Here is a 25,626-nt window from a genome sequence, read left to right as displayed (position 1 = left end):
GTTTCTTCCATTAAAAAATCAAGTTGAGAGCCTGTTCTTATTTCAAACCTTGCCTAGACCATTGCTCTTTGGATACCAAAATTAAAACAGCCTCATGGTCAGCAACTGGAACACAGGAGGTTCAACCAAACCATGAGGAGGAACTCCTCTGAGTGCAGCAGAGCACTAGAACAGGCTGCCCAGAGAGGTGGTGGAGACTTCATCTCTGGAGACATTCAAAACCCACCTGAGATGCCACCCTGTGCAGCCTGCTCTAGGTGAGCCTGCTCTGGCAGGAGGGTTGGACTAGGTGATCTCCAGAGGTCCCTTTGAACCCCTAACATTCTGTGACTCTGTGATTCCTTATGAAGCAGAGTCATAGGTACCATTCAGGTGTTAAAGGGCAGGTGGTGGGGAAACTAGGGAAGGAGTCTGCCAAAGTATTATTTTAAGGTGATAGTAGAATACAATTTTTTCTTTAGGCCCCAAGACTAATAAGAACTTAAAGCTAATTCTAATTTAATTCTGCTTAATAAATTAAAACGGTCTTAAATTTGCATCTGCTTCTCAAGTTTGTATGAAATGCAGGATCAATAATGCAAGGCCAAAGCATCTTTTGGCTTTCTCTTTCCAAGTAATTTAAATTGCTAGGTTACTTGGACTGAAAATCCTATTCATCTCTTAGCCCATGCAACACAATCTTGTGGTAAAAAGTCTTGTGTTCTCTGGTCATTAGGGGTTAGACTTGTGTATCTTTACTGAATTAAGAGGTATTAGGGCCAACTAGAGCAGCCTTTATTTCAAGTCTGTTCCAGAGCTAGACATTCCATCTAAACCCCAAAACCCATTTGCTGTAAGTCACTGTTAACAGCAACAGTTAACCTAGTTCATGAGCTAAATTTTTACCTTAATCCTTTGCACCTGATAAAGTTAATGAAGATTTTAGTATTGTCTGTGTATGAATACTCCTCTTCAAAAACATGGCTAAATATAGATTTTAGACTTCTGACCAAGTAACAGGCTCCATCAGAAAACTGATCACTACTGCTTTAGGGCATTGCACACTACCTATGATTTACAGAATTACTTCAAAAGAATTTAAGCCTTGTCAAGAGAAAAAAGATTGCTACCATAATGCTGTAGCAAAAGCCTAACTGTTCAGCCTCTTCACAGTATTAGCTTGAGTTTTACAGGCATACATAAATCCCCAATCCTTGGGTTTGTACTGTCACTAAAAGAGATTAGCAAGAAAATTTATGGGTTTTTATTATAGGCACTTCTGTAATGTACTCGCATACACTGGAAATAGGCACAGCCCATTAATTTCAGAGCACTGTGCACTGAGGAAGACATTCAGACTTGTTACTGGGTTTGCTGTGCTGGACCCAGCCAGGACAAGGTGGTACAGGCAAGCACCTTAGCCAGGCTGGTGGCAGCTCTGGGATAACTCCATGAACCCCCTGGAGAGAATCCACATTGGAGCAGTTCCTTTAGAACTGCAGCCCACAGGAAGGATCCCCACTGGAGCAGTGGAACAGTGTGAGGAAGGAACAGCAGAGACCACTGACCCCAATCCTCCTTCTGTCCTCTGCCACCACTCACAGGGAAGGGAGAGGTAGGGGAGTCAGGACTGGAGGAGTAAAGGTGAGCCTAAGAAGCCAAAGGGGAGAGAAAAGTTGTTTTACTTTTGTCCTTGTTTCTCACTATCCCACTGTTGAAATGGCAATAAATTAAAATTAATCTTCATCAAGTCTGTTTAGCTCTGGACCCATGAGTTTTTTTGTCTTATTTCCTTCACCTGTCCTACTGAGGAAGGGGACTGAGAGCAGCTGGCTGGGCACCTAGCACCCACTCCAGGTTAGCCCACCATGCACTACAACATGCACAAAAGGCTCTCCCCCCCTTAGCTACCCAGCCTAAAGTTAAGCTGCCTTTGTGCTGTGCTACTTCAGTGTCTCAGACCATTTATATAAGCAAAGAAAACAAACCCCACCAGCTTCTCAGGCATTGCTTTTAAAAGTTCTGTATAATTTATTAAGGAATTTGAGCTTTTAGCCATTAAGTTACAACAACAATGCATAACTTGACATTTTTACAGTTGTACATACACAATGGAAAAGACAGCCCAGTGCTTAATTCAAACAGTGCAACCAAGTTAGCACAAGGTTACCATAAGAGACAGCTGGTAGTGAATAGTTGACTGACTAGCAAGTTCAAATGCAGTTATGGTTGTAGTAGAAGTAACTGGCTCCAAAGCTTTGAACTTAAGCTTCAGACTAACGAAACAATGGAAACTCCAATTAATTTGTTCTTCTGAATTAAGTAGGATAAGCTCCTTTAAAAATGCAGTATCATTACCATGTTTCAGATGGTGAAAAGTAGGTTCAGGTCCAATGGAAGTATAGTGGACATTTTCCAGGCAATGCATTCTTCACACAAACACATGCAATTATAGAGACATTCTACTTTTAAAACTTTCTCAAATCGAAGTTTTGCAATACAGCAGGATATCTGAGGAGAGAGATCAGGACCCATACTGAACAAAAAAACCTCTTCAGTTTGATTTGTGCATGTTTAATCTACAATTCCAATGTCCAAATCTTCACATATCACCTATGAGATAAAAGAACACATTAAATAAAGATCAGTCTAACAGATAGAAGACATGTTACAACCACGGTTCAAAACCACTCACACCCCACACCCTGCTACCATCTTAGGGACTGTAATTCATCATGGCCCTATTATAAGAACACATCTCTTTACCTTACCCAAGGGGAGAGTCTTGCTCTTCCATCCTCCACCCCAATTCCTCATCCCTTTTGCCCAGCTCTAAAACTCAACTGCACAGTAAGGACAGTGCATTTCCCAGCTTGTCAAAATATAGTTTTGATAGGTAATTCATCACTTCAGGTAAATTAGTTTATCATATACTCTTAATCTGAATGTGAGACAGAGCAAAGTAATACAGCAAAAATAGAGAAGACTGTTCTCTCCCTCTCTGTAGCAGCAAGCTATTAATTTGGTCCAAGCCATTGTCTAAAGTCTCAGCCACCCTGGTGGCTGAGGGAAGACACACAGAAGAGAATGGTCTCTTGCCAAGGTGCCAACAGCTTGATTCACCTGGCAGCCAACACCAAGAACTCCATTCCCTCCAGGTTAACTCAATGAAATACTGCCAGCTGACCCCTCTACTAGGTTTCAGTATATTACCGATCTCAGTATCTTTTTCCAGTGCAGAAACACTGCATTTGACACTGAGTGCCAAAACCCAAGAGAAACTATGTATGCAACCTCTTCACTCAAAAAAACTCATTCCAAAACCACCTCCTCCAAAACAACACAAAAACAAAAAAACCCCAACAAACACAAAAGCAAACACCCCTGGACCACCCACCTAACCATTGCCACACCACCATCATTACTGATTTGAATCAGGATGCTACACAGGTTCTGTTGTGCAAGAATTCCCACTTTTATTAACAGTTGGGATGTCGATGTGTATCAAAACCTTGTTACACATTGTGGCAACAACTGAAAAAATACTCCACAAATTCAGAATGCCATTCTTAACCTACTGCTGTATGCTTCAAAGTACAGTGGATGTTGCTTACAGTAGCTGCATGTCTAGACTTGACTAAAAAGAAGCCTGCATTCATGGGGCAGCTAAATAAGAAGTCCAACCTGTTTGTGCCCTATCTGTTGCCATGCTAATGTAAAACCAACACCTACTGCTTGTGATTGAGCTGATCAAGACCAGCTGTCCTTTTCTGAGCCAAGACAGAACCAAATTTCTTTTAGTATTTTAGTATTTTTCAGTTAAGTCTCCTTTAAGTAACTCTACTTTCAGAAATTAACAGCTACAGGACTAATAGTGCTCAATATTTATATTTATTGTGGTAGAATGGTATGTAGACAAGCTCTTGCTTGTATTTATTCTGTTAGAAACAAAGAGCACTGCTTGATGCTGCTAAATCTCTTATGCTGGAAATGAAAAGGAGGAAAAGGGATCACACCTGCAACCTTCCTGTGGGGGGAAGAAGCAGATGGGACAGGTCTCCCAAAATTGACCAAAGTATTCCTTTGCATACATGTCACACTCAGTATAAAGCTCAAAGATCACCAGGGTCAAGCTCTCTTTGTCCATAGTCAGCATCCTGGGAGGACTCAGTCTGTTCTTCTGCCTTTGATCCCAATCAAAGCCCAGATACTGCCTCAGACATCCTCTGAAGCACAGGGCATGGAGCAGGTGCCCATATGCACTTGCTCTGCACAACTTACTACTGGCCTGTCCTATGAGAAAGGACAAGCATTCCTGAATCAAGAAGTGATTAAAAGAAAAAAAAAAAAAGTATTTGACTGTTTGATACTGTGTTTGAAGTTGCTGCAATTGTGTTTCTCCTTGCAAGTTACTCCCTGGCACAGGATGGGAATTCCACCATTGTCACAACCCAACTCTGGCAGGAATATACCAGTATCCAGTTTATTAAATTGTCATGGATTAAAAGCCTTCCCACTGTAGTTAAATTATCCTACAACTCCTATGGCATACCTCCAGAACCTTGCACTAATTACAACAAGGACTACATTTGCATACTCAGGGAGGTGAGGGGCAAGGGGACGAAGTTATTGCTATCAAATCAAACTTCCCTACTACATGCAAAGAATCTCCTCCAACCGTTGCCTAGGGCCAAAGAATCATCCAGTCTAGGGGTAGCTAGAAAAGATGAAATTTCCAGTTCAATTTGTACTGCAGGTAATTTAACTCACTATTAACAAGCATTTTGACCTGTAACATCTATGTTTCATTTTTGCTTCCTGTCAAGTGTGAAAGCTGAAGCTAGTTTAAACAGTTATTTTCTGTAAGATTTGTTCTCCAATTTGGCATTTGTAGACTATTATTAAAAAAATAAGAGTTCTCAACAGAGGGCCTCTTTAAAGAGCAGTCCATTTTGACACGTTCATAGCTATTTTTTAAAAATCGCTTGAACTTAAAAAAATTTTCTCTGTAACATTAATCCCAGAGCTAGCAAATCCATACCAATAAAAATTATACCAACAAAACTCTGCAAAAGCAACATCCCCTAGTCCTGGCTAGGGAATTTCCTCAAATGATTTATTCAACATTGCCACTGGAAGGCCATCCATTTCATGTAGGCACCATGTTTTATCTTCGCATAATTTCACCACATGAAATGTCTCTAGTAATAAACTTTCTTTCCCAATTTCCATCTCAACAAGAGGAATTTCTTTACTTTGAGGGCAGCAGAGCACTGGAACAGGCTGCCCTGAAAGGTGGTGGAGACTCCATCTCTGGAGACATTCAAAACCCACCTGGATGCCACCCTGTGCAACCTATTCTTGGTGAACCTGCTCTGGCAGGGGGGTTGGACTAGGTGATCTCCAGGGGTCCCTTCCAACTCCTAGCATTCTGTGATTGCAATTTCAGGAAAAAATGACAAAAACAGAGGTCCCAGCCATGCTCCTGCATGTTTTATGGAAAAAAAACACTGTTAGAAAACGAAAGATTGGGCTGAGGGACACAGAAGGAACCCACAATTCTCTCACATTAGGCAGTACAGAGCCTAAGCAGAAGAGGCAGACTGAAGATTCTCCAAATGGTATGGAAAGAAGTCACAAGGCAACTAATCCTGCAAAATCATTCATAACAGGGAAAGACTAATTAGTTCTGAACTTCATATAAACTCTGGTAGCTAAAATACTAGAAAGTAGAGGTCCAGATCAGCAAAGTCTAGGAACCAGCATTTACCTATAGCTACTTACATCTGTTTACTCTAAAAGTAATCGAGTTTGAGCTGTACGCTATAAGCTTCACATTTCTCTCTTGCTGCTAATTTTAACTCCATAGGTGGTCTCTTTCCTGTCCTGTACCTTTTTAAACCCATCCCTTTTTGCTAAGGATTTTTTTGCAGCTTTTTGACTGAGGTCAGACTAATGATTCGCTTCAGACAATTTTTGTCATCGTGCTTCCAAGGAGAGCAAACTGCTTGCTGGAGGCACTGCAATTCGGCCTTTTATTGTCATCATTCCTCAGTACCACAGCTGGCCTTATGACACAAAACTGTATCAAAGATGAACTATGTAGAAACCAATCTGACCAAAACAATTGTAATTACACTGGTGAAAGGCTGAAACAAAACCACTATAGTGCCAGCAGTAGAAATTTACTCCCAGAATCTTCACACTCAGTTTTCTAAGTTGTACACTTCAGATTTCATAAGCATGCTTTTCAATTTGCAGATTCTTCAGCTCTTCTTCCAGCTTTTAGCAAGATCTCAGCTTTTGTTCTTAAGTAAAGCTTTTATTTTTATAGGTATTACATAAAAGCTGAAGTACTTACCACATTTCTCCCCTTCAGCATGAGTATTGTGCTGCAGGTATCAGCAAGACAATCCACAGACTGACAAGACTCCTCTTGATAATGCCTTTTGGTTCCTCCTTGAGCTAGTTTAAACCCTCTAACATTCACTACATCAATGTTCAGTTTTGTGTTATGGAAGAGGGAGAAGACTTAGATTTTAATATTGAAGAGACAGTTAAAAAGGCAGTTCTGGAAATGTTGACGAGCTTCTTTTGGAGACTTAAGTGTCCCTATACATTGTTTGGTTTAGTTGCGGGTTGCTTTTCTTTCAGTTGTTCAGTTTTGGAGATGGTCAGTCATATTCCATTCTCATGTGCTTCTTGTAAGATAAAAGGCATCACAAAAACTTGCACCTGCTGGTGACATCAGAACTATAACCTGACAATTTTTTCATTAAACCTACAAGTTAACGCTCCTATAGCCAGGAGGCAGATTTATGTTTTTTAAAGTAGGTATTAATAGCTATATATTTGCAGGAAATTTAGGGTGAAACATCTGCTCTGCAAAGTAGAAATTCAGATTATATTTCCCCAGCTGAAACCTCTGTCATCTCTGGAACATTCATTCTAAAATTAAGAAAAGTTATTGCTTCTATTGAAGCTCAATATAAGTTAGAAAAAGAATTGCATATTTTCTTAAAAACATTCCAAATGTACATTTTAAAACCAAAATGCACTCTAAAACAAATGTCTAGTAAAAGACACTGTTTTAAGCAACGTGTAGTAACAGCTTTACAAAAGAAAATTGAGGAATGTAGCATATTATTTATAACACGACAATGCTAAAATCCTAAACAACCACTTAACACTCTAAGTAAGTAGTGTCTTAAATGCACATATTTCATTACAAAAAAAGTTTAGCAATTCCTTATGCCACTTACAGTATATAAATACTTTAATTAAGAGGTCATAATGGGAGATGCCAGGGTTTATATTTACTCTCAGATGCTTCAGGTTTCTTAAGTATTTTACTATAAGGCACAATACTGCTAATCTAAAAGAAAGGAATAAAAGCTAATTGCAAACCCAGTCAAAACTCCTAATGTGGAATACCCAAGAGAAGAATTCCAGCATCTATATGCAAAGGAAAAGAAAAAAAAAACAAAACAAAACTTTGTAGACCCTAAGGAACAATTTAAATTTGGACATAACAAAAGTGGGATGGGACAGGAGAGGGAATAAGAAGGAATTACATAAATTCTTATAAATAGACTAATAAATATATTTTAGCCATAATTAGCCCTTTACCTCTGTTCTACTGAGTTTAAGATTGAAAGAGGTAACCAGTGTGCATATACCTAAGTAAGTCTACATGCTCAGCACGTGAAGACCACCTAGCACAACCTACTACTGCCAAATTCAGTATAAAAGCTAGCAAGATGGAGAAAGTCTCCTTTTCTCTTTGCATCTGCTTCAAGTAGAACACACTACAAGATCAAATTAGTATCTGTTACATGTAAGGAAAGCGGCAACTAGCAATTTTTTTTTCCTAACAAAAAAGGATATGCAACATATCCATGAAATTATTTGACTTCAAGGTTAGGTTATATCTTTCCTAAGAATACCCATCTCCAATTACAACAGATCAGAATTTTCAGAACATTTTAATAGCTGTAGCCTTGTAAGTGTTCTCCATGTGTACCTACTGAATGTAAATAGTGCATATCCAAAAAATGTTTCCATTAGACATTCTACATTGTTTTCACTGCCTAGTCTTCATCTTTGTTACAGCCCTCTGGAACACAACGACATTGTAACAACGCTTACAGAAAAAGGGTTATTGCATCTTTTTTTTAGGATGAGACATCCAGAGGAGATTTTATAAAATCCTCCTGTGTACAAAATTCTTAGTTATTAGCCCTTTTGGAACACCAGCTAGAAAAGTTTGAAAGGTAAAATAATTTACATTATTTTTCCCGTTAACTAGACAAAAGTCCATACTAATTAAATAAAAAATAATAGTTCTTCAGCAGTCTATTCAAGGTATCTTCCACGATGCAGTTCAGTGGGAACTTCCATTAGACAGATGTTCTCCATGCCGGTTATTACTTACATCCACATCTAGAAGCCAGGAATGAGAAGAAAAATTTTTTGCTCATTTACCATTTTAATACATATTAATTGTTATATTAATCCAAACTCTGGCAACAAATTTCATATTTGTATATACCCAAGGTTATCAAGATTCTCTCTGTAAGTAGTGGCGTTTACATCTTTTTTCCCCTCTCAAGAAAAAATTTTCTCCAACTGGTCTGCACTGCAATAGTAACACCATTAACATCACTTGGAGAATGGCTTCTCCTAGTGCAGTGAATGGCATTAAGGCTTATCAAGGAGTAAACTCAATTATTACTTACCAAGTAATGCTGTGGTTTCACCAGCATCCTCTTTTAAACTGGTACACTGCAGTACAGATTCATTAGTGGAGGAAGCTGACAATTCACTCACTTCATTTCTGTCATCATCTTGTAAAGCAATACTCAGGCTTCCCACTGAAACACTGCCACTTATTGACTCAGGTATTGGAACTTCAAGTACGTCTTCAGGGTCCCCCTTCAAAATGAAATATATTTCACTGACACTTTTGTCAAACATTAGGCATCAACATTTCTCCAGGTTATGACTGTCATCTCACCTGATTGGAAAAAGACCATTTTTTGGCCTATTATCTATGTGCACGGATACAGTGTTGGATAGTGTCTACTTTCAGTGTTACTGTCCAACTGCAAAGAAACAAAGCCAAGCAACAGAAAAGCCACTTTTTCAACAGGACCCCTGAGCCAAGAGCAGCAACAGTAGGAATCAACCCAGCCAGCCTTTTACATGGAATATTTAAACACCGGAGCAACAGTACAGCTGCAGTCTGGTTAGGAGTCCACTTCTTACAAAACAAAAGGCAGGTTACAGCACTTAGTGCTTTCGTGCTGGTTTGAGCCTTTAAAAATTTGGAAGCATCTGAAATATTTGTAGTCACTGAAACTGAACTGAGCCTTCAGCATTTTTGCAGAAGGTCTCTGTAGTAAGGCTACGTATTCTTGTCTGCAAATATGTCACTCAGCAAGTGACACTGCTGAAAGAAGCTGCCTTGCTCTTCACACTTTTTTCCTCCCATCAGTGAAAAATTCACACAATCATGCTACCAATTAGAGCTCCTAAGTCTCTGCAATGAAGTAAGCAGAAAGCTATCAAAATGCAGACCTAGTCTATGCAAAGAAGGTCCCTGAAACCAAGGAACACCCCCACTTCCTGGAGATCTTTGTAGATCAGTAGAAGAGCAGTACATCCATGCCTTTGGCATTTTAGTGAAACTCAGGGCTATTTATCAATAGTGACTGAGTAACCTACCACATGTGTCTTCTCTCTTTTCTGGTGCTGTCAGAAAGAAATGAGAGCACATCATTTTCTCTATTTAACCAACTTTTGGTGAACATCTTTAGGAAGGTTCTAAGTAATGGCTTACTTACAGAGATAAAACACAGGGCATACATGCAAGTATACAAACGCAAGACAGAAAAGCTAATTTCTTCCTTTGAATGGCAGTTCTCAACAAGTTCAAATATATGCTCTGGATCTACTGACTCAAGTTCTGGTTTTGCAGCTTGGGCACATTGCCTCACCTCTGCTTCAACCTTCCTACTACCATCAGACGGAGATAGAAAAAAATTTGTTACCACAAAAGAGTAACCAGATGATTCCTAAGATGCTCAATATACATTTTAAACTCTTATCCATAAAATTCACTGATTTTTCTGTTTCTCACTCAGTAATTCTTGCAACTGTGCTCACTTCTTCAGTCTTGTCAAGTAACAGCTGTTCTCACCCTGTACTGTACTTCTACCTTGAAGATTAAAGTAAGCATGCAACATACCCAGTATCCCAAAGCTTTGATAACATCTAGTTTACACATTGGACAAGTTCGGTGGTCCAAAAGCCAAGGGTCAATGCACGTTCTATGGAAGATGTGCCTAAAGAAAAAAAATGCACTTTAGAACCTTTATCATGAAAGCCACACACTATTCCTTCAAATGACACACGAGTCACTACTTATAAAAATTAACCCGTTCCTTTAGAACCTTGACAATTAGGTACTGCTTGATTTACCAGGACAGGCAGTTCTGGAACCATTGCCTTCCATGTTAGCTTTCTGAAATAAGAGACATTACTAACAAGGACACCACAGAGCCACCAGTTCAACAGTGTATGGCTCAAGTCAGTACTAAGAAAGCTCTAATTCACTCCTAGGCTTCTCTCAATTGTTCATTTTTCCTGCATAGATATGGAACACTACATGGTATCCCAGTGCTCTTCAACATGTAACATGCCACACAAATGGCACAGCTTCAGCTCTGCCACCACACTTCCAGTAGAGCTTCCAGAAAGCTTATCACGTATTTCTTAGGGAAAACATGCTAAAGAGGAAATAATAACTACAGCAACTTACTTGCATGGCAGAATTCGGACAGTGTCTTTCAGTTTATAGTTCTCAATGCACACAGCACAGTTTTCCACATCAACATCTAAACCCTAAAGATGACAACACATTTATTATGCATTAAATCCATATTTCATTACAGAACAAGCTTTGTGAAATAGCTAGCTTCACAGAATGTAAAATACATAAAATGGTTTAGCAAATAAAAATCCCTTTCATTTAATCCCAGATTTTATAAGAGGCGGTTTGATCAAATTATACCAAATACTACAGCAGACAAACTCCAATTGTTTTAGTTTAAACAGACATGGTACCTTAAGTAATTTGTTACATTTCAAACATTGACTTTGCATAAGAGAACACACACACACACAAAAAAAAATCAATTTAAAGTAACTATAAACAGAAGAAATTTCTTTAAAGTAACTATAATCAGAAGAAATTTTTTTAAAGGTTAGCTTAGATGAAAGCCCACAATGTAATTCTTAACTTATGGTCCCAAAGCCTTGCAAGTGCTTAAGTAGGACAAGATTACTGGGGTTCAATACTTAAACCCCTTCTTACCCACTTTTTCTTTTTTCTATCACATCCTAGCAGGTATCCCTTGGTAGCTAGAAGAGACAAAGTATGCAATTTGGGATGGTTTTTAAAAATACTCTCCAAGCTCCCAGGAAAGACAGTCAAAACGTAGTATTTCCCCACCTCAATTTGTTTATTTCTAAGGGTTAGATACCTAACAGATCTTACTGCCTTCTTGAAACCATGCTTATAGCTGCACTGCAAAGACAATGGATATCTCCAGATATCCATCTGTTCCAGAACAAGAGAAATAATTCAATGTTGCTTTGGTTATATAAATGTAAGTATTATTAAAACAGTGGGATATCCCCTGTAAAATAAGTATCTTGAATTTGCTGCTTACTGAAGAACTTCCATTTCACTACCACAAACACTCAAATGAATTAGTACTGCAAGCAAACTTTCCCCTCCCTTGAATGCTATCAGTTTACATAATTAATGCCATAAATTTCCAAGTAAATCAATCTAGGACTTTTTTTACATAAGCAAGTGAAGTATTTATTCTGTAACAAATATTTTTTATTTTGTACAAGAAGCAAAGGCCACACATTCCATATATAGCCCATATTCAAATGAGCATCCATTTTCCTGTAATTCCATCAGCTTCAAGAAAAATCTACATGACAGCAAATACCCTTTTACAATATTGACCTATTTTTTAGTTAAATACCTCAACACCAAATAAGGTGACAATGAAAAAGACTATATTGTGTCACAATAGAAGACATATACTCTTTTAATCATAATGACTGAAAGGAAATATTTAAAGGAAAGTAGATTTACAGAGTTGACAGGATAAATTAACCTGATAAATTAACCTAAGTTCATGAAGTAGCCCTGTATCACTGTTACATAAATTTTCTGATAGTAGGGTGATTCAAGTCTAATTAGAAGACAATTTACCATGCAGAAATCCTCTATTTAATTGAGATTTTAATCTAATCTATTTCTAATTCACAGAACTAACATGGCATTCAGAGTTAGAACCAGCACACTGCACACCAACTTCTTCAAATTCCTCCATTTTATTTCAGGCATGGGTATATTGGTTAGAAGGAACCTACTACTCTGCAAACATTTCATAATTCAAATCCTTCTCAGAGGTTTACTGAACACCAACTTAAAAGCAGTTAACAGCTTCCTTGTGGTTCTCACCATAACTTTCATCATGACCCTTTTACATCCATTTCTTCCTATGCTGATGTTTCACTTTGATACAAAGTGTAACACGATTGGTTCAGTTACACACAATTTGGTTCAATTCCATCTTCCTTGATCTCTGATCTCACCATTGTATGAACCGAAGTATGGACATCCCTCTGTTCACAGCTTGAAATAATTACTTTTTGATGGAATTTAGAATATAATTAAAAGTAACAAATACTTGTAAAATGTAACTTTAACATGTTGAATGCATAAGGGGAAAAGAGGCAAGTTCAAAAACAGCTGGCTTTTTAATTTAAAAACTGATTTACTAAATGAAGGACATACTCTCCGTAGCATGTGACCGGAGCTGAACAGCTTCTGATGAACCACAACTTTTAAAGTTCTTTTTATAGGACACATAAATGTTCTTTCTCACTGTAATCTTATTAATGTATTTTAAAAACCAAACACACACTTATCCTTGTTTTTTATCTCTCAGAAAATCAGTCTTTAAGTAAAAATAAATCAAATAAGACATGTAAGGGTGGGGGTAAATGTCTATGTAGTAGCAGAAGTCTAGTTGCAAAAGTCTAGTTGCAAACTAATATAGCATCTAGGATGAAAGCTGCCTGAAACCCCCGCTAAGAGAATGTTCTTTCAAAACTCTGGCTTTTTCTACTGCAGTTTTTCGAGCACATCTGAGTTTAGGCCATATGCTGTCAAAGAGAACTTTTTCAAAGCTGTTTTATTTTTTAGAATAGCTTTACTATATAGAATGTACTTTAAAAAAAGAATGCTTACCAAGTCTATATAGCTCCTTAATGCATTGTATGTCAAAAGATTAAAAAGTGTTTCATTTTTCATACCTTTTTAGAGTTCTAAGGCCTTTTGATCAATAAAAAGATGGATGTTCTTTTAAGAAAACAAAATATTACATCAGCTGTAAGAACTATGCAACCACTAGGTCCTAGGAAGTATTTTGCAATCCACTTGTTGATGTTGTGAAGTGCTGATAAGATCAGTGCTTCCTCATCTTTACAGTACCAGCCCTGTAGTCTCCTGTAACATGCTGTATAACCAGATACTATTTGCAACAAAACAGACTTCCAGTTTGTCAGTCATTCAAATTTGACTCTTCAGTCTTAAGCTTGGCCTTCAAAGCAAAGGTCCTAAAATGAGGCTCAAATGGTAAGAAGGTCACACTGCAGTTACAACATGAAAACCTTAGTTTGAATTCTCTAGAGACACTGCAAAAGTTTTTAAATCATAAGGCAATAACCAGAGCCACTGACTTACCTTTTCTCCACGTTTCACAGTATGCAGCTGAAGCTGGCTGATGGCTTTCTTGGTTTCTTTCCTATGTCCCTTGAAGAAAGATTTCCAATATTAATATACAAATTAGTTTTAAGAATTACTTTTCAAGGCTTTGAAATACTTCCTATGAGGATTACTAAGTCTTCTGAATGCATTTAAAGGTTCATCTCTGGCTAGCTGATTTGTTTGCAAAACACTTCCAGCCAGCAGATGCTGAAGAATTGCAAGTTTTGCATTTTCAGGGTACAGCAAACAAAAAAAGTATAGAGGACCACACTGCTCTGACAATGACCTTGGCTGGTGCAAACTATGCACACCAAGTCAACACATCCAGCCTTGTGTTTGGGCCTTCTTGCACAGCAAAAACTGACACTAAAGAAGGCTTCAGGAGCATCAGTGCTGAAACATCAGCCATATAACCAGACCTTCTAGTTAGGCAAGCCCGTGAGCTAGCACACGTTGCACAGAAGCTGGAGAGATGGTGGAATCCTGCAGGGCAGCCTACAGCTGGCCACCAGGTCAAAAGGCTGCTTGGAGCTACTCGTGCTTCCCCTCAGCTAAACGCTGTCTCACACGTTACACAAAGCTTTGCTCTGAAAGGACATATTATGCAAAGGAGATGAGAAGAAAGGCTTAACAGACATGAGACAACATACTGGACTTCTATACAGTAACAGTCCTGATTATTGTTAGAGGGGAAGGAAGAAGGAAAAGAAAGCAGCACTGTGTTGCAATACAGAGTGCTTAGCTGCTGCTAAAACTGAGAAACCAAACGCTCCCAATTAAGAGATGCTGATCCGCCTGGCAGCAACCCTCCTTGGTGGAAAGGAATAAAAACTAAAGTAAATTTAAAAAGTAAAAGGAATTTAAAAAAAACCAAACAGAATGGCAGCTTTCTTCTGTAATGCTAATTACAATTACTTATATATATCCTTCTACAAGCTTACAGCACGGCAAACTCGGTTTATTTTTTTATGGTGTTAAAAAATAATTAGTCTTCACAAATGGACAGACTACCAGCAGCAGCAGTCAATTCCACCATCTGTACCAGCTCAGGGTTTTCTGCATCTGTTTGATCTTCATTACTGAGAAGGTCTTCCAAAGTTTTACTGCTAACCTGCTGTTAGAATAAATCTTAAGATACTCATCTTTACCTTCACTTAGCAGCTACACAGTAGCTTGCTTTAAAGCATGGCATACTTCACTCACATGTTTTAATTATACTGGTGCCAGTAAGCCAAGCAGAGTAAGATTTGGGTAAGAAAAGTGTTCTTTTGTTTCCAAAGTTCTTTTAAGACTCTTGATGATAAATATGCATCAAGATCCTCACAATATTTTCAAACTTTGCAAGGTATTATAAATTGTTTTCAATAGCCATTCCAAGAGGGAGAATTAAGAAAGTAGCAGAGTCTTCTAGCACTAGAGAATTTCATTTAATTAAGAAGCATCTAGGTGGCAAAATTTATTAAGAGTCTGTGGTACCTATATTTGTGCGAAATATCACCCAAAAAAAAGCTTTCAAAACTATTCATAAAGCTTGTGAACTTCCCTTAACACAAAGCCAACAGGAAGGAGCAACATTCTTCACCAGGTAACTGTTACAACACCACCACAAAATCCTTCTTCTACAAACATTTCTCAAAACTTTGTTTTCTTTAAAGTATTCTCAGGATGTTCTACGACCTAAAGCTTAGTAAAAAAAGGCTCTTGGGAAACAACATTTCAAGGAGACCAAAAGTTTAACAGAAGAGTCCCATATGTCACCCTCAGTTACTAAAAAGAGAAATTAAATGTTTTACTAGAAGAGACCTGTAAGTCCTTATCAGACCTGACCCCTGAACAAAAAATCCCTTACTCCTCCCCCAAAGATAGAATCAACACGTTCAAGCAGAAGGTAGGGGATATTCAAGATAAAAAGTCATTTAAACCACATTTTTGTTGGTGTTCAGAACTGAGGATATAGAAAAAAAGAGAACTACTTGCCAAACAAAACACAAACAAACAAACAAAACCCAAAACAAAAACACAAAAACCCCAAAAAACCTAAAAACCAACCAAACAACAACAACAACAAAAAAAAACAAACCACAAAAAACCCCCAAAGAAAACAAGGTAAGTGCTACTTTCTCTTTCACTGTTATTATAGAACTAAGGTACAAAACTTTTTTCAAGAGCTGAAACGCATAGGTAAGTGCCATCCAAAGGTATTTTTAAAACTCAGCTGGATTAGGCCCTCAACAACTTAGGTTGCCCTCTCGAGTGTGGGAGTTTGAACCAGAAGGCCTCCCAAGGTCCCTTCCAACCAAAATTATTCTAAGTACTTCCTTCAAGGGAAAAAGTAAAAGTTGACTTAACCTATCGAAGACCATGAAAGTGGAAGGAACATGCAAGGAGAAAATTTTCCTCCTGATCTTCCCAGTACTTGCCTACACTTCAGGTAGTCTGAGAGAGCTGAATCATACCACACGTGCTCCTTCTAGTCTGCTCCAGTTCAATACTCTATAGTGGATTGCTAGGATTACAAGTATGAAAAGTAGCTTTCATAAAGGTTTAGAAGCAAATGTTCTAGCCCTAATGACTTGTGGGTCTTAAGAAAAAAAAATTACCATGGTCTATTTAAATTAAATAGAAAAAAAAAACAAACCCACACACAAAACCCAAACAAAACTGATTAGGGAAGTTAGTAATTTTAGGATAAAAATTACTGAAGAATGAAAATAATTTTTAATTTCAAAAGGAAGGAAGTTAAGCTAGGTGACAAATCACACAAGAAGGTGCACTTACTCAGTTGTTGACGAGGGGCTAAATATATTTCCCACGACTTCATATGAGTATCTAATAATTATAGCTAGTCAAACCTGCAATGCCAATTAGCATACTGCTTATTAGCCTCAGTAACCATTCCTGAGTAGCGTTCACAGACAGCAAAATAGCAAGAAAGCACAGATCTTCAGTAATACTTCAGTAAACAAGCAAAGGCAGGCAAATGATTTGACATAAGACAACAGATTATTCTAAAGCAACATCATCATCTCCATTACCTGGTTTCCAAACTGTGATCCTGTATACAGGAAACGTTGTATATAGTAAAATATGAGCCAGGCAAGCGATATAATCATCATGGTGATGAAAGCGATGGCTACGAACACAACTGACTGACCACTAATATATTCCTGCACATGTCGTGTACCAACACCAATAGTCATTTTTACTGGAATCCCTCTTCGTACTGGCTCCAATATTTCTATTCCTTTTGGATAACCAACCATTATCACCACTGTATTTCCTGTTCCTGTTGGAGGGGGGGGAAAAAAAAAAAAAAAAGGTCAGTCATCACAGTAAAAATTTAGGCATTTTGGCTTGATGGTAATTTGGGCTCCTTCATTAAGGTGAATGAGCAAAGTTCCAGAAACCCTCTGACTTCATCAGGCACAGCACACTTTATATCAAGTCTGCTAGTAAAGAACTCTATCTACTTTATGAAATTCTCAAACACAAGATCAGCTTCAATAGATGTATCTTTACTGTTCAAGGTCTTATACTCCTTATTCCACACAGTGATGTGGGATGTGGATGCCACACAAAAATAACACACAATATACACATCTCATCTTGAGGCTGCTGAAGTTCTAACACACAATTCAGGAACAGCTGCCTTTTATTTGTCAGTTTGGGAATCTCAGCTACAGATGGAGACAATATGTAAATACCATGGAGACATTCCATTAAGTCTGAATTCAAATCCATAGCACAACTACAATGGATACATGAACAAAGAGAATAAAGATTCAAATATTTAATATTAAATTGCATTAAACACTGAAATACAAAGATTATTCAATAGCAAATATTCAAAATTTAATGAAACTTCATGACAAGGACTTGTCAAGAAATACTTTGGGACTCTTGAGAGCAGAGAATCAAAGGAATTTTCTATTCGAGTAGAACGCAAAAGCACTCAACCCATATGCAAAATTACCCAATTCCAAAGAAAAAAAATAATAAAAAAAAAGACTGCTTTTAAGAACCACACTGCCACAAAAAATGACAATATACTGACTAGCAGAAACCAAAGATTCTCTGTGACCAAAGTTTTACTCCATTTTGCTTAGAAGCATCTCCAGTGTTGTCTCAGAAACATCTAACCTAAGTATTACAAAATAAACTACAAATAAATGCACTTTTTAAAAATGTCACCTTTTCCTGATGCTATTTTTATTTGATTGGTTCTTTGTGTATCAACACTGCTATACATCCTTGGTAAGCCATTGCTTTATAGCTTACTTTGCACTCCTACCTCTGAGAAGGTAAAACAAAGCTTGATTCAGAGAGAAAGAAGAAGAAAGAAGAGAGGGTTTTTTTCTAGCCAGAAATCTAAAGCTGTAGTGCCACAGCTACCTTTTTAGATTCACAAGATTACCTGCCTACAAGAAGACCTCCCACTAAAGACTTAAATCCTTTTTCCTCACGGCTGTGTTAGATTCACTGCTGAGAAACTATGTCAAAGGAAATGGCTGCCTAATTTATAACATTACATCAAGTGGGGATTTTCAAAACTCAAAAGCAGCATTCCAAACTCACCCACTTCTCTGCCTACTAAGATGAAGAGTTATTTGCTGAAATATTTAATACAAACTCCTTTAGCCAAGATGGTTCTGGCTGTGAGGCCCTGCCAGCCTGGCCATTCTGCTACCCTGCCAAGGGGAATTTGCAGAAGCTTCACTTCTGTGCATAGCAGCTCCTCCCTCTGTAAGGTGCAGGCAGTCTGCTGTGGGTGAAACACTAAGGATGGTTTTTCAACTTATCTCAATGCCAGTTATATCCTTTTTCAGCTTTGCCTTACACAACCGTCCCACTTCTGGTCACCTTCTGCAAAAAACCATTACACTTGCCTGTCAGATCAAGGCACATCAAGAGAGCAGATTTTCCAAACTGGGCTATATTTCTGGGAGTTCTGAGGATGGTGCAGAGAAACAAAGAAAATGATGCTGCAGGGGAAAGGGCCCTACATGTGCCCCCACTCAGGTACCCCACCTGGCTTGCCAGCAGCTCCCAGCAGGTGCTGCCTTGCCTGGTGGTTGCATTAGGAGACACAAAGCAGCAAAGCTGAAGACCAAGAGGACAAATCCACAAGTAATAAAGCTCCACTAATTAGTTCTGCTAACCAACAACGTGCCAATCCACACAATACCACAAGCCCAAGTGTACTAAAAGTTGGTTAATTAATATTATTCTCCTCTCTGAACCACCAGGAAGGCGTTATATGTGGGAGACACGAGTCTTGTAGAGAATACTGTGAAACACTCCTTGGTTTCTGGCCCTGTGCAACTCCACAGGGAGATGACAAGAAAAGAACTTACGAATGCAGAAATTTATTTTGCATTGCTCAGAACTGTTATTCACATACCCAAATGGGAAGATTAAGTCCTACGTCCTTAATCAACAAAGAGCTAACAGAAGAGGTGCTTTAAGGATGGATAGTGAACAGTATAGGAGTGCTAGAAAGTCTTAATGTGGTTTCTTTCAGGACTGGGGAAGAAAAAAAAGATAGTTCCAAGAGTAGAGGCAGCATACATTTTTCAGTTGATAAAGGTCTCCTCCTCATTCCCAAAATCTTGAGTCAGTTTAATCCTGCTATCTAGTTCTCTGCATAATTTCTAACAAAGAAGTATTTCAAACCCTCACAACAATCAGCAATGCCTTTCTCTGTTGTCACTAGCATGTCTAACTATCAGCCAGTTTACTTCCTTGAAATGGAAGTCAGGATACTTTTGTACAATGGCTGCTAGACAGTGTGACACCTTCTGGTTTTAGAACTAACACAACCATGCCATACATTCTAAAATAAATGCCCACTAAAAGCATTTTAACAGTTTTAAAGACCTGGTGATGAACCTGCCATTAAAAATACATGCAATTACGATGATGGCCTTGAAGGTCACGAGACAGAAGGAGGGAAAGAAAAAAATAATTGCAATCCAGTATTACAAAAGAAAGAGCAGTCTCAGAGAAGCAGTCGCCCTGAGCAGACTGTAAGGCTATGGGCTTTAACTCATTCCTCACTAATTTTAGACTACTGTTCTGAAACACATTATTCAAAGACTGAAATGCTGTTGAGTCATTCCATCAGCTTCTTCAACTGCAACACAACTCAGAGACCTCACATTACATTTGTAAAAGAACTCCAGGTTTCAAATACACTTATGCACTGAGAGCACACTTTGTTGGCTTTATCTTTCTACAACATCTTAATTTTGCAATAAACAAACACCTTTTTACTCCACTAAATTTGTTTCTTTTCTAGGTTTAACTGATGCTTCTATTGAATTGGGAAAAACTGAAATCTGGTATGTGATTTGTTTTTCAACATTCTATAAAGAAGTGAGAGCTCACAGATAATGCGGATATCTGGAAAAGAAATCAAATTTGGAACTCTTACAACCTGTCTTCTGTCAGGGTGCCAAGTTACCTGTAGTATTGCTAGTTTTCTCTTGCAAAAAGAAGCCAGCACTCTCCTGATTAAGAAAAAGAACATTATTTCAGGCATCCCAAATGACCACTTTTATTCCCATTCATGTCTGCACACAACAAAGATAAACTATCATTCAGAAACCAATCACAGATATACTCCAGTTTTTGTCCTCATGAGAAACACCAGAAACCTCCCAGAGTTTGAGCACCTTGGTAAAAATATTTAAGGTCAGCCCTTAAATCCATTTAATCATAGGCACCCTATTAATATACCACAATTAACACTGAATGCACAATTAACACAATTAACACTCTTTAGCTCCTGGTCCAAACAAGTGCCTCTGATCTTTACCAAATGTGTAACAGTACACTAACAATCCAGGGACAAGCTTTGTCTCCATCATCTACCTTAACCTCATCTCACCAAATCCATGGTGCATGTTACGCTTTCATCTGCCTCAAGAATGAGGATGCATAACAAGAAGAGTCTTAAGAGTAAAGCCACCAACACTAGCACATATTACCTTCATCTTTCCACATGGTTTTCCAACATGCATGCACTCTTACACATAAAATAGGTACAAGCATCTTGAATTTACTCCTGCTTCTTCAGAACAACACAGCAGCTCAACATCATACAGTCACTGTATGAGTCAAACAAGCCACTGATTTCAGTTCTGTCCTTTCAGTAGTATGGTACCAGAAGTTTTCAGTAGAAAACATCACTAATACAGAAGTTACACACCACCTGAGAATCCTGAGTAATGCTAAAGGAACGCAGCAAGGAACTGAACTTTGTACTTTTAAGTACAAAGTTGCTTGCATATGTTTTGTTCAATGTACCTGCATAAAAAAAAAAAAAACAATGAAAGAAAGAACAAGCTTGCTCTATTACAGCAAAGCTACACCAAGTCAAAACCATTCTCCTTACATAACTAAGGTCATACACTCAAGTCCCAAGCTTCCTTTAAATCCAAAAGCCAGGCACCAAAGTTCCACTCCAAACCTACCTCAAACTACTGTAGACAGTGCTCCTTCCTCCCACGTGTCAGCCACGACCATATTTTATTTCATAGTCCTCATGCCTATGTTCTGGGGATTCAGGGATGGCTAGATGCATAAAGTATAACTGGAAAAACACAGACCCAGAGGACCCTTGCTTCTTTCCACTACAATATACCACTGCCTCTCCCTCATTTCTCAAGCAGCACTGAGCCTCTAAGTCTCCTTAACTCTGCTTTCCACAACACTTTGTCTCTGCAGACTCCTATCCAAAACACACCCAGCTAATATTTATATTATATATAAAGTTAATTTGGGTTTGGGACAGAATTTGAAACCCCTGTATTACGTTAAGTTCCCCACCACCAAAAATTAACAGAGTTAAGACTGCCTGCAAAGCCTATATTCCTGCAAAACTGAAGTTTGCATTTATACTACTCAAATTCAACAACTGAAATACAACTCCTTGAGTCATTCAGGTAAAATTAGTACCTTCCACTGGAAAAATACCCTCTTCAGCCTCACGTGAAGTTGTTTCACTATTACTTCCCTCCAGGAGGGATGTCATGCAGCATTTTAAATAATGTAATTCAGAACAAAGGCCTGTAATGCAGAGCAAAGGCCTGAAAAACATGAGACACATCAGTAGAGTCATACTGGAAGAGCTTTCTTTTGGAATGAAGGACACGACTGCAAGACTTCCTGTTCCAAATCTCAACTCTCCTGTTTAAACACTTTAATTAAAATCCCTACTCACTACTCTCATGAAGCTCATGAGGTACCTGGGACAAATAGCTAACTGCAAAGTATCTGGAATATCTGTCCTTTGTCAAATGCTTTGTCACCAGCTAGAGCACATCACTTCTTTGATTAACCAAGAATCTATCTTTTTATTCAAGCTGGAATATACCTAAAAAACACCAAGAAGATGCAACAACAGCACACACGTATCAAACACACCAGAAAGCTCAAAGGCCAGGCTTTTCAGAAGGAGAGTGAAAAGATGAAACTTCAGAGGTAAGAAAAGTTACCCATTTATCACTATTAAAAAATTCAGGCTACACCTCTCTCAGCCATAACCGTTGTTCCATCTTGTATCTCAGTGCAGGTAACTGCAAATCCATCACGTGGATGTTCCTTATGCATACAACTCCACTCCTTAGTTAAAGCACTGCAGATTCCCCGGGGTATTTGCCTCTCAGCATTCCTCCAGGAATATGGGGTTGTTTCCCCAAGTCACTTCTCAGGGATGGTAAACCTGGGTGCTGTAAAATACAGCATAACTTTCCATGCTCTCCCGTGCCTGTCTTCCACAGACTTCTTTTCCCCTTGAAAAAATCCAAGATGTAAAACACTAACAGTAATTCTTCCCTGAATTCCCAAAGGGCACTGAAAAATTTAACATTTATGTGTTTGAAAGTTTCAACCATGAAACAATGATTTGAGACTCCAGCAGAGCTACTGATACTATATTGCATTCCTACCCCAACCAAACCATCATGAAATCCAATCTTCATTTACAAAGTCAGTACAAAAAAGTACAAAACTATTCTTGTATATAAATACTATACCAAATCACACTTATTACACAGGTAGAGCTTTCACCAGAAACATTCTGCCAATTTAAGAAAAAAAACAGCAGTCAGGAAACGCTTCTCTTTATAGTGCTGATAGATGTAAATATACCAGCAAGTCCAAACATGAACATAAGCCTGAGAAGGTCTTCTGCAGCACGGAGATGACAGAGAAAATCATAAAAAGCTGATAAAATAAGCAAGGTGAGAAAAGTATGAACCGATTCCACAAAAGAGCAAATAATATTCACGAAAGGCGATGATGGGGTGTGGAGAGGAATGTGGAAAGATTCCCACAAGGAGGAATAGTAATGTTGTACTGACTGACCAATACAGAGTAGCAGCACAAAAAGGAAACTGGCAGCTGGTAAAAAGGAAAGAGTTACCCAACAAAGTACCTTGACTGCCACATGGGACTGAGATCAAGGTACATCTCACCTAGCATTGCACCTGCAGTTTCACAGGAGATTAAGAACACAAGAGATGGGCCAGGCTGATCTACCCAAGCAAGGAGAAGGCTAAGAAAAATGGTAATCCTGCTTCCAACCCCCAGGTTGGTGCCACTTGGTATTCCAAGAAGGAAGACTTGATTTCACCCCATATATCACATCTGCTATGTAGCAACAGCTCTGTAACTGAGATTTTCAGCTCACCGTGCTAAAGAAAGCCTGCTTGCTTTAGAAATGCATTATAGTGCTACTTCAGCCAAGTCCCCAGCCTTCCCCTTCCTCATGACTGAGAACAATGGCCTGGCCGTGAACAAACTCATTGTGCCAGGACCATGTGAGACACACATTTGCAGCATTTCTCACTTAAGTTTGCTTTGTCTGTGTATCCCTCCTCTGAAGGTCTTCCAGTTCCTCAGAAGTCTATAAATGCAAACAGATTTTACAGCATAGCTTCGAGGTTGGGGTGGGTTTTTTTTTTTTTTTGTTTTGTTTTGAGTTAAGCATTTGGTGTTACACTCATAAAAACCCAGCAACAGTTTGGTGTCACATCCCAAGCAGAGGCTGCATTGATGGAACATCTGGGTTCTTATCTTAGTAAAAATCAAAGTTCCCTTCTCTAGGCTCGGGATCCCCAGCACGCTCAGACAAGCCAAGTCAACATCCTTCTCTAGGCTCCAGTTTTCCTACCGCATTTACAAGGATTTAAGAATTACCTGACGCTGACACCTCTCTCCCATTCTTTACAGACCTGCGCAGAGAAGGGCGATGAAGCTATTACAATAAAGCCTATACCAAAAGCTGTTTTCAAACAGCTACGGCTGTGCCATCAAAGGCACCAGAAGGCATCTTTTGGACACCTGGCACGCTTCCGCACGGCGTGCGGGATCCGTCGCCACTGTGGCCATTCTGCCGGGGATACAAAGCAAAAAAGGTAGCTCTAAATGAAACCAAATGCCTCCGGCTGCACCCCCTTATACTGCTGCCCGCTTCGACAGCTTCACCGCATCTTCTCCCCGACCCCCAGGCTGTAACAACTTGGAAGACATAAGACAGCCCCGGCGTTTCCTCAGGGCGGTTTCAAGGGAGACAAAACAAAAACGCGACTCTGTACCATTTTAACGGGGATTTCGGCACCCACCCAACCCCCCCCTTCCCCATTCCTCACTGCGCAGAGCCGCTCTCCGCGCCGCCGAGGCGAACCGGCGTCAGACAAAGCCAAACCCCCCCGCCTCCCCTCCCCATCTCCCCCGGACCTCTCGGCCGCCCGTCCCCGCTCACCCAGGTGGGACATGGAGACGGTGCTGTTGCCGAAGCGGGCCTCGTTGTAGATGACCACGGCGGCCGCCCGTTTCCGCGCCGCGTTGGTGACCTTGTCCTTGAAGGTGCAGCCGCCGCGGGCCACCAGGGCGATCCAGGGCAGCGGGTCACCCTCGGGGGTCCCTCGGCCGCCGGGCGGCAGCGGTACATCGTAGTCGGTGTCGGTGGCGCAGCCCTCCATGTAGCGGGACGAGGCGCCGCGGGGGATGCCCACCAGGCCCTGGGCGCTCTCCTTGGGCGAGCTGTCCCCGTAGCGGCCGCTCTCCGTGTTGCCCTGCACCGTGCGGTTGCTGAGGGGCTCCACGTAGGACGTGCTCACCCACGCCGTGTACCACTCCAGGGCCCGTGCACCCTCGCACACCGGCGCCCCCAGCGCCACCAGCGCCGCCGCCGCCGCCACCAGCGCCAGCCGGGCGCGACGAACCATGGCCCGGCAACCGCCGCCTCCGCCGCCGCCACACGGCTCGACGCCAATAGCGGGAGCGGGAGAAGGCCGCTCCGACACCCAACCGCCTCGCCCCGCCGCTCCGCGCCTCGCTCTGCCCCGCAGCCTCCCCGCGCCGCGCAGGTAACCTCGGCTGCCCACCCCGGCTGCCCGCCCCGGGCGGAGCCCGCCCGCCGCCGCGGCTAATGGCGAGGCGGAGGCCGTCCCGTCCCGCCCCGCCAGCCCTGCCGCACAGGCGCGGCACCACCCCCGCGGAGGGGTTCGCTTCCCTCCCCCACGTCCCCGGGGGATGCCGGGACGGGAAGGAAAAGAGCCGGGGCGGGATCAGCGGCTCTTGCCACGCTTAGGAGCGGGATGGATTGGATTGGGTCGGGCCGGGCCGGGCCGGGCCGGACCGCAGCAGCAGGCCAGGTGCTCGGGAGAGGGGAGAAGCCTCGGCCCTCTGCGCGTAACCGGTGCCCTCAGGAGATGAAGTTAAAGCGGCTTCTGTGCGCAGAGCGTCCGCTGGAGCTTTCCCCGCACCGGCCTCTCCGTGCC

The 25,626-nt window shown here is 40.4% G+C and overlaps 1 protein-coding gene, 1 long non-coding RNA gene and 1 other non-coding gene across 4 annotated transcripts; 1 reads left to right on the top strand and 2 right to left on the bottom strand.

Moving 5' to 3' along the window:
* Nucleotides 1-1,989: 1,989 nt before the first annotated feature.
* RNF149 (ring finger protein 149) lies at nucleotides 1,990-25,289 on the bottom strand. 2 transcript variants are annotated; one of them, XM_071746169.1, is made up of 9 exons: nucleotides 24,606-25,284; nucleotides 16,873-17,123; nucleotides 13,814-13,882; nucleotides 10,802-10,884; nucleotides 10,229-10,325; nucleotides 9,706-9,732; nucleotides 8,718-8,913; nucleotides 6,341-8,421; nucleotides 1,990-2,592 (listed from the first exon to the last, which is right to left on the bottom strand). In XM_071746169.1, the coding sequence occupies exons 1-8, from the start codon at nucleotides 25,069-25,071 to the stop codon at nucleotides 8,363-8,365; spliced, it is 1,248 nt and encodes a 415-aa protein (XP_071602270.1). In that variant the 5' UTR covers nucleotides 25,072-25,284; the 3' UTR covers nucleotides 1,990-2,592; nucleotides 6,341-8,362. The 2 variants fall into 2 exon arrangements, with proteins under 2 accessions (XP_071602270.1, XP_071602281.1); XM_071746180.1 differs by lacking the exon at nucleotides 9,706-9,732 and having other exon boundaries at nucleotides 24,606-25,289.
* LOC139797287 (uncharacterized) lies at nucleotides 4,680-6,717 on the top strand. Its single transcript, XR_011726395.1, has 2 exons — nucleotides 4,680-5,449; nucleotides 6,328-6,717. It is a non-coding gene; the product is annotated as an uncharacterized lncRNA (long non-coding RNA).
* LOC139791863 (small nucleolar RNA SNORD89) lies at nucleotides 5,920-6,035 on the bottom strand. The gene has a single exon (XR_011724072.1). It is a non-coding gene; the product is annotated as a small nucleolar RNA SNORD89 (small nucleolar RNA).
* Nucleotides 25,290-25,626: the final 337 nt, after the last annotated feature.

This window comes from Heliangelus exortis, chromosome 1 (assembly GCF_036169615.1).
Source record: "Heliangelus exortis chromosome 1, bHelExo1.hap1, whole genome shotgun sequence".
Taxonomy (NCBI): Eukaryota; Metazoa; Chordata; class Aves; order Apodiformes; family Trochilidae; genus Heliangelus; species Heliangelus exortis.
The sequence above is the reverse complement of the archived record's forward strand: the minus strand, read 5'-3'. Positions and strand labels throughout refer to the sequence as shown.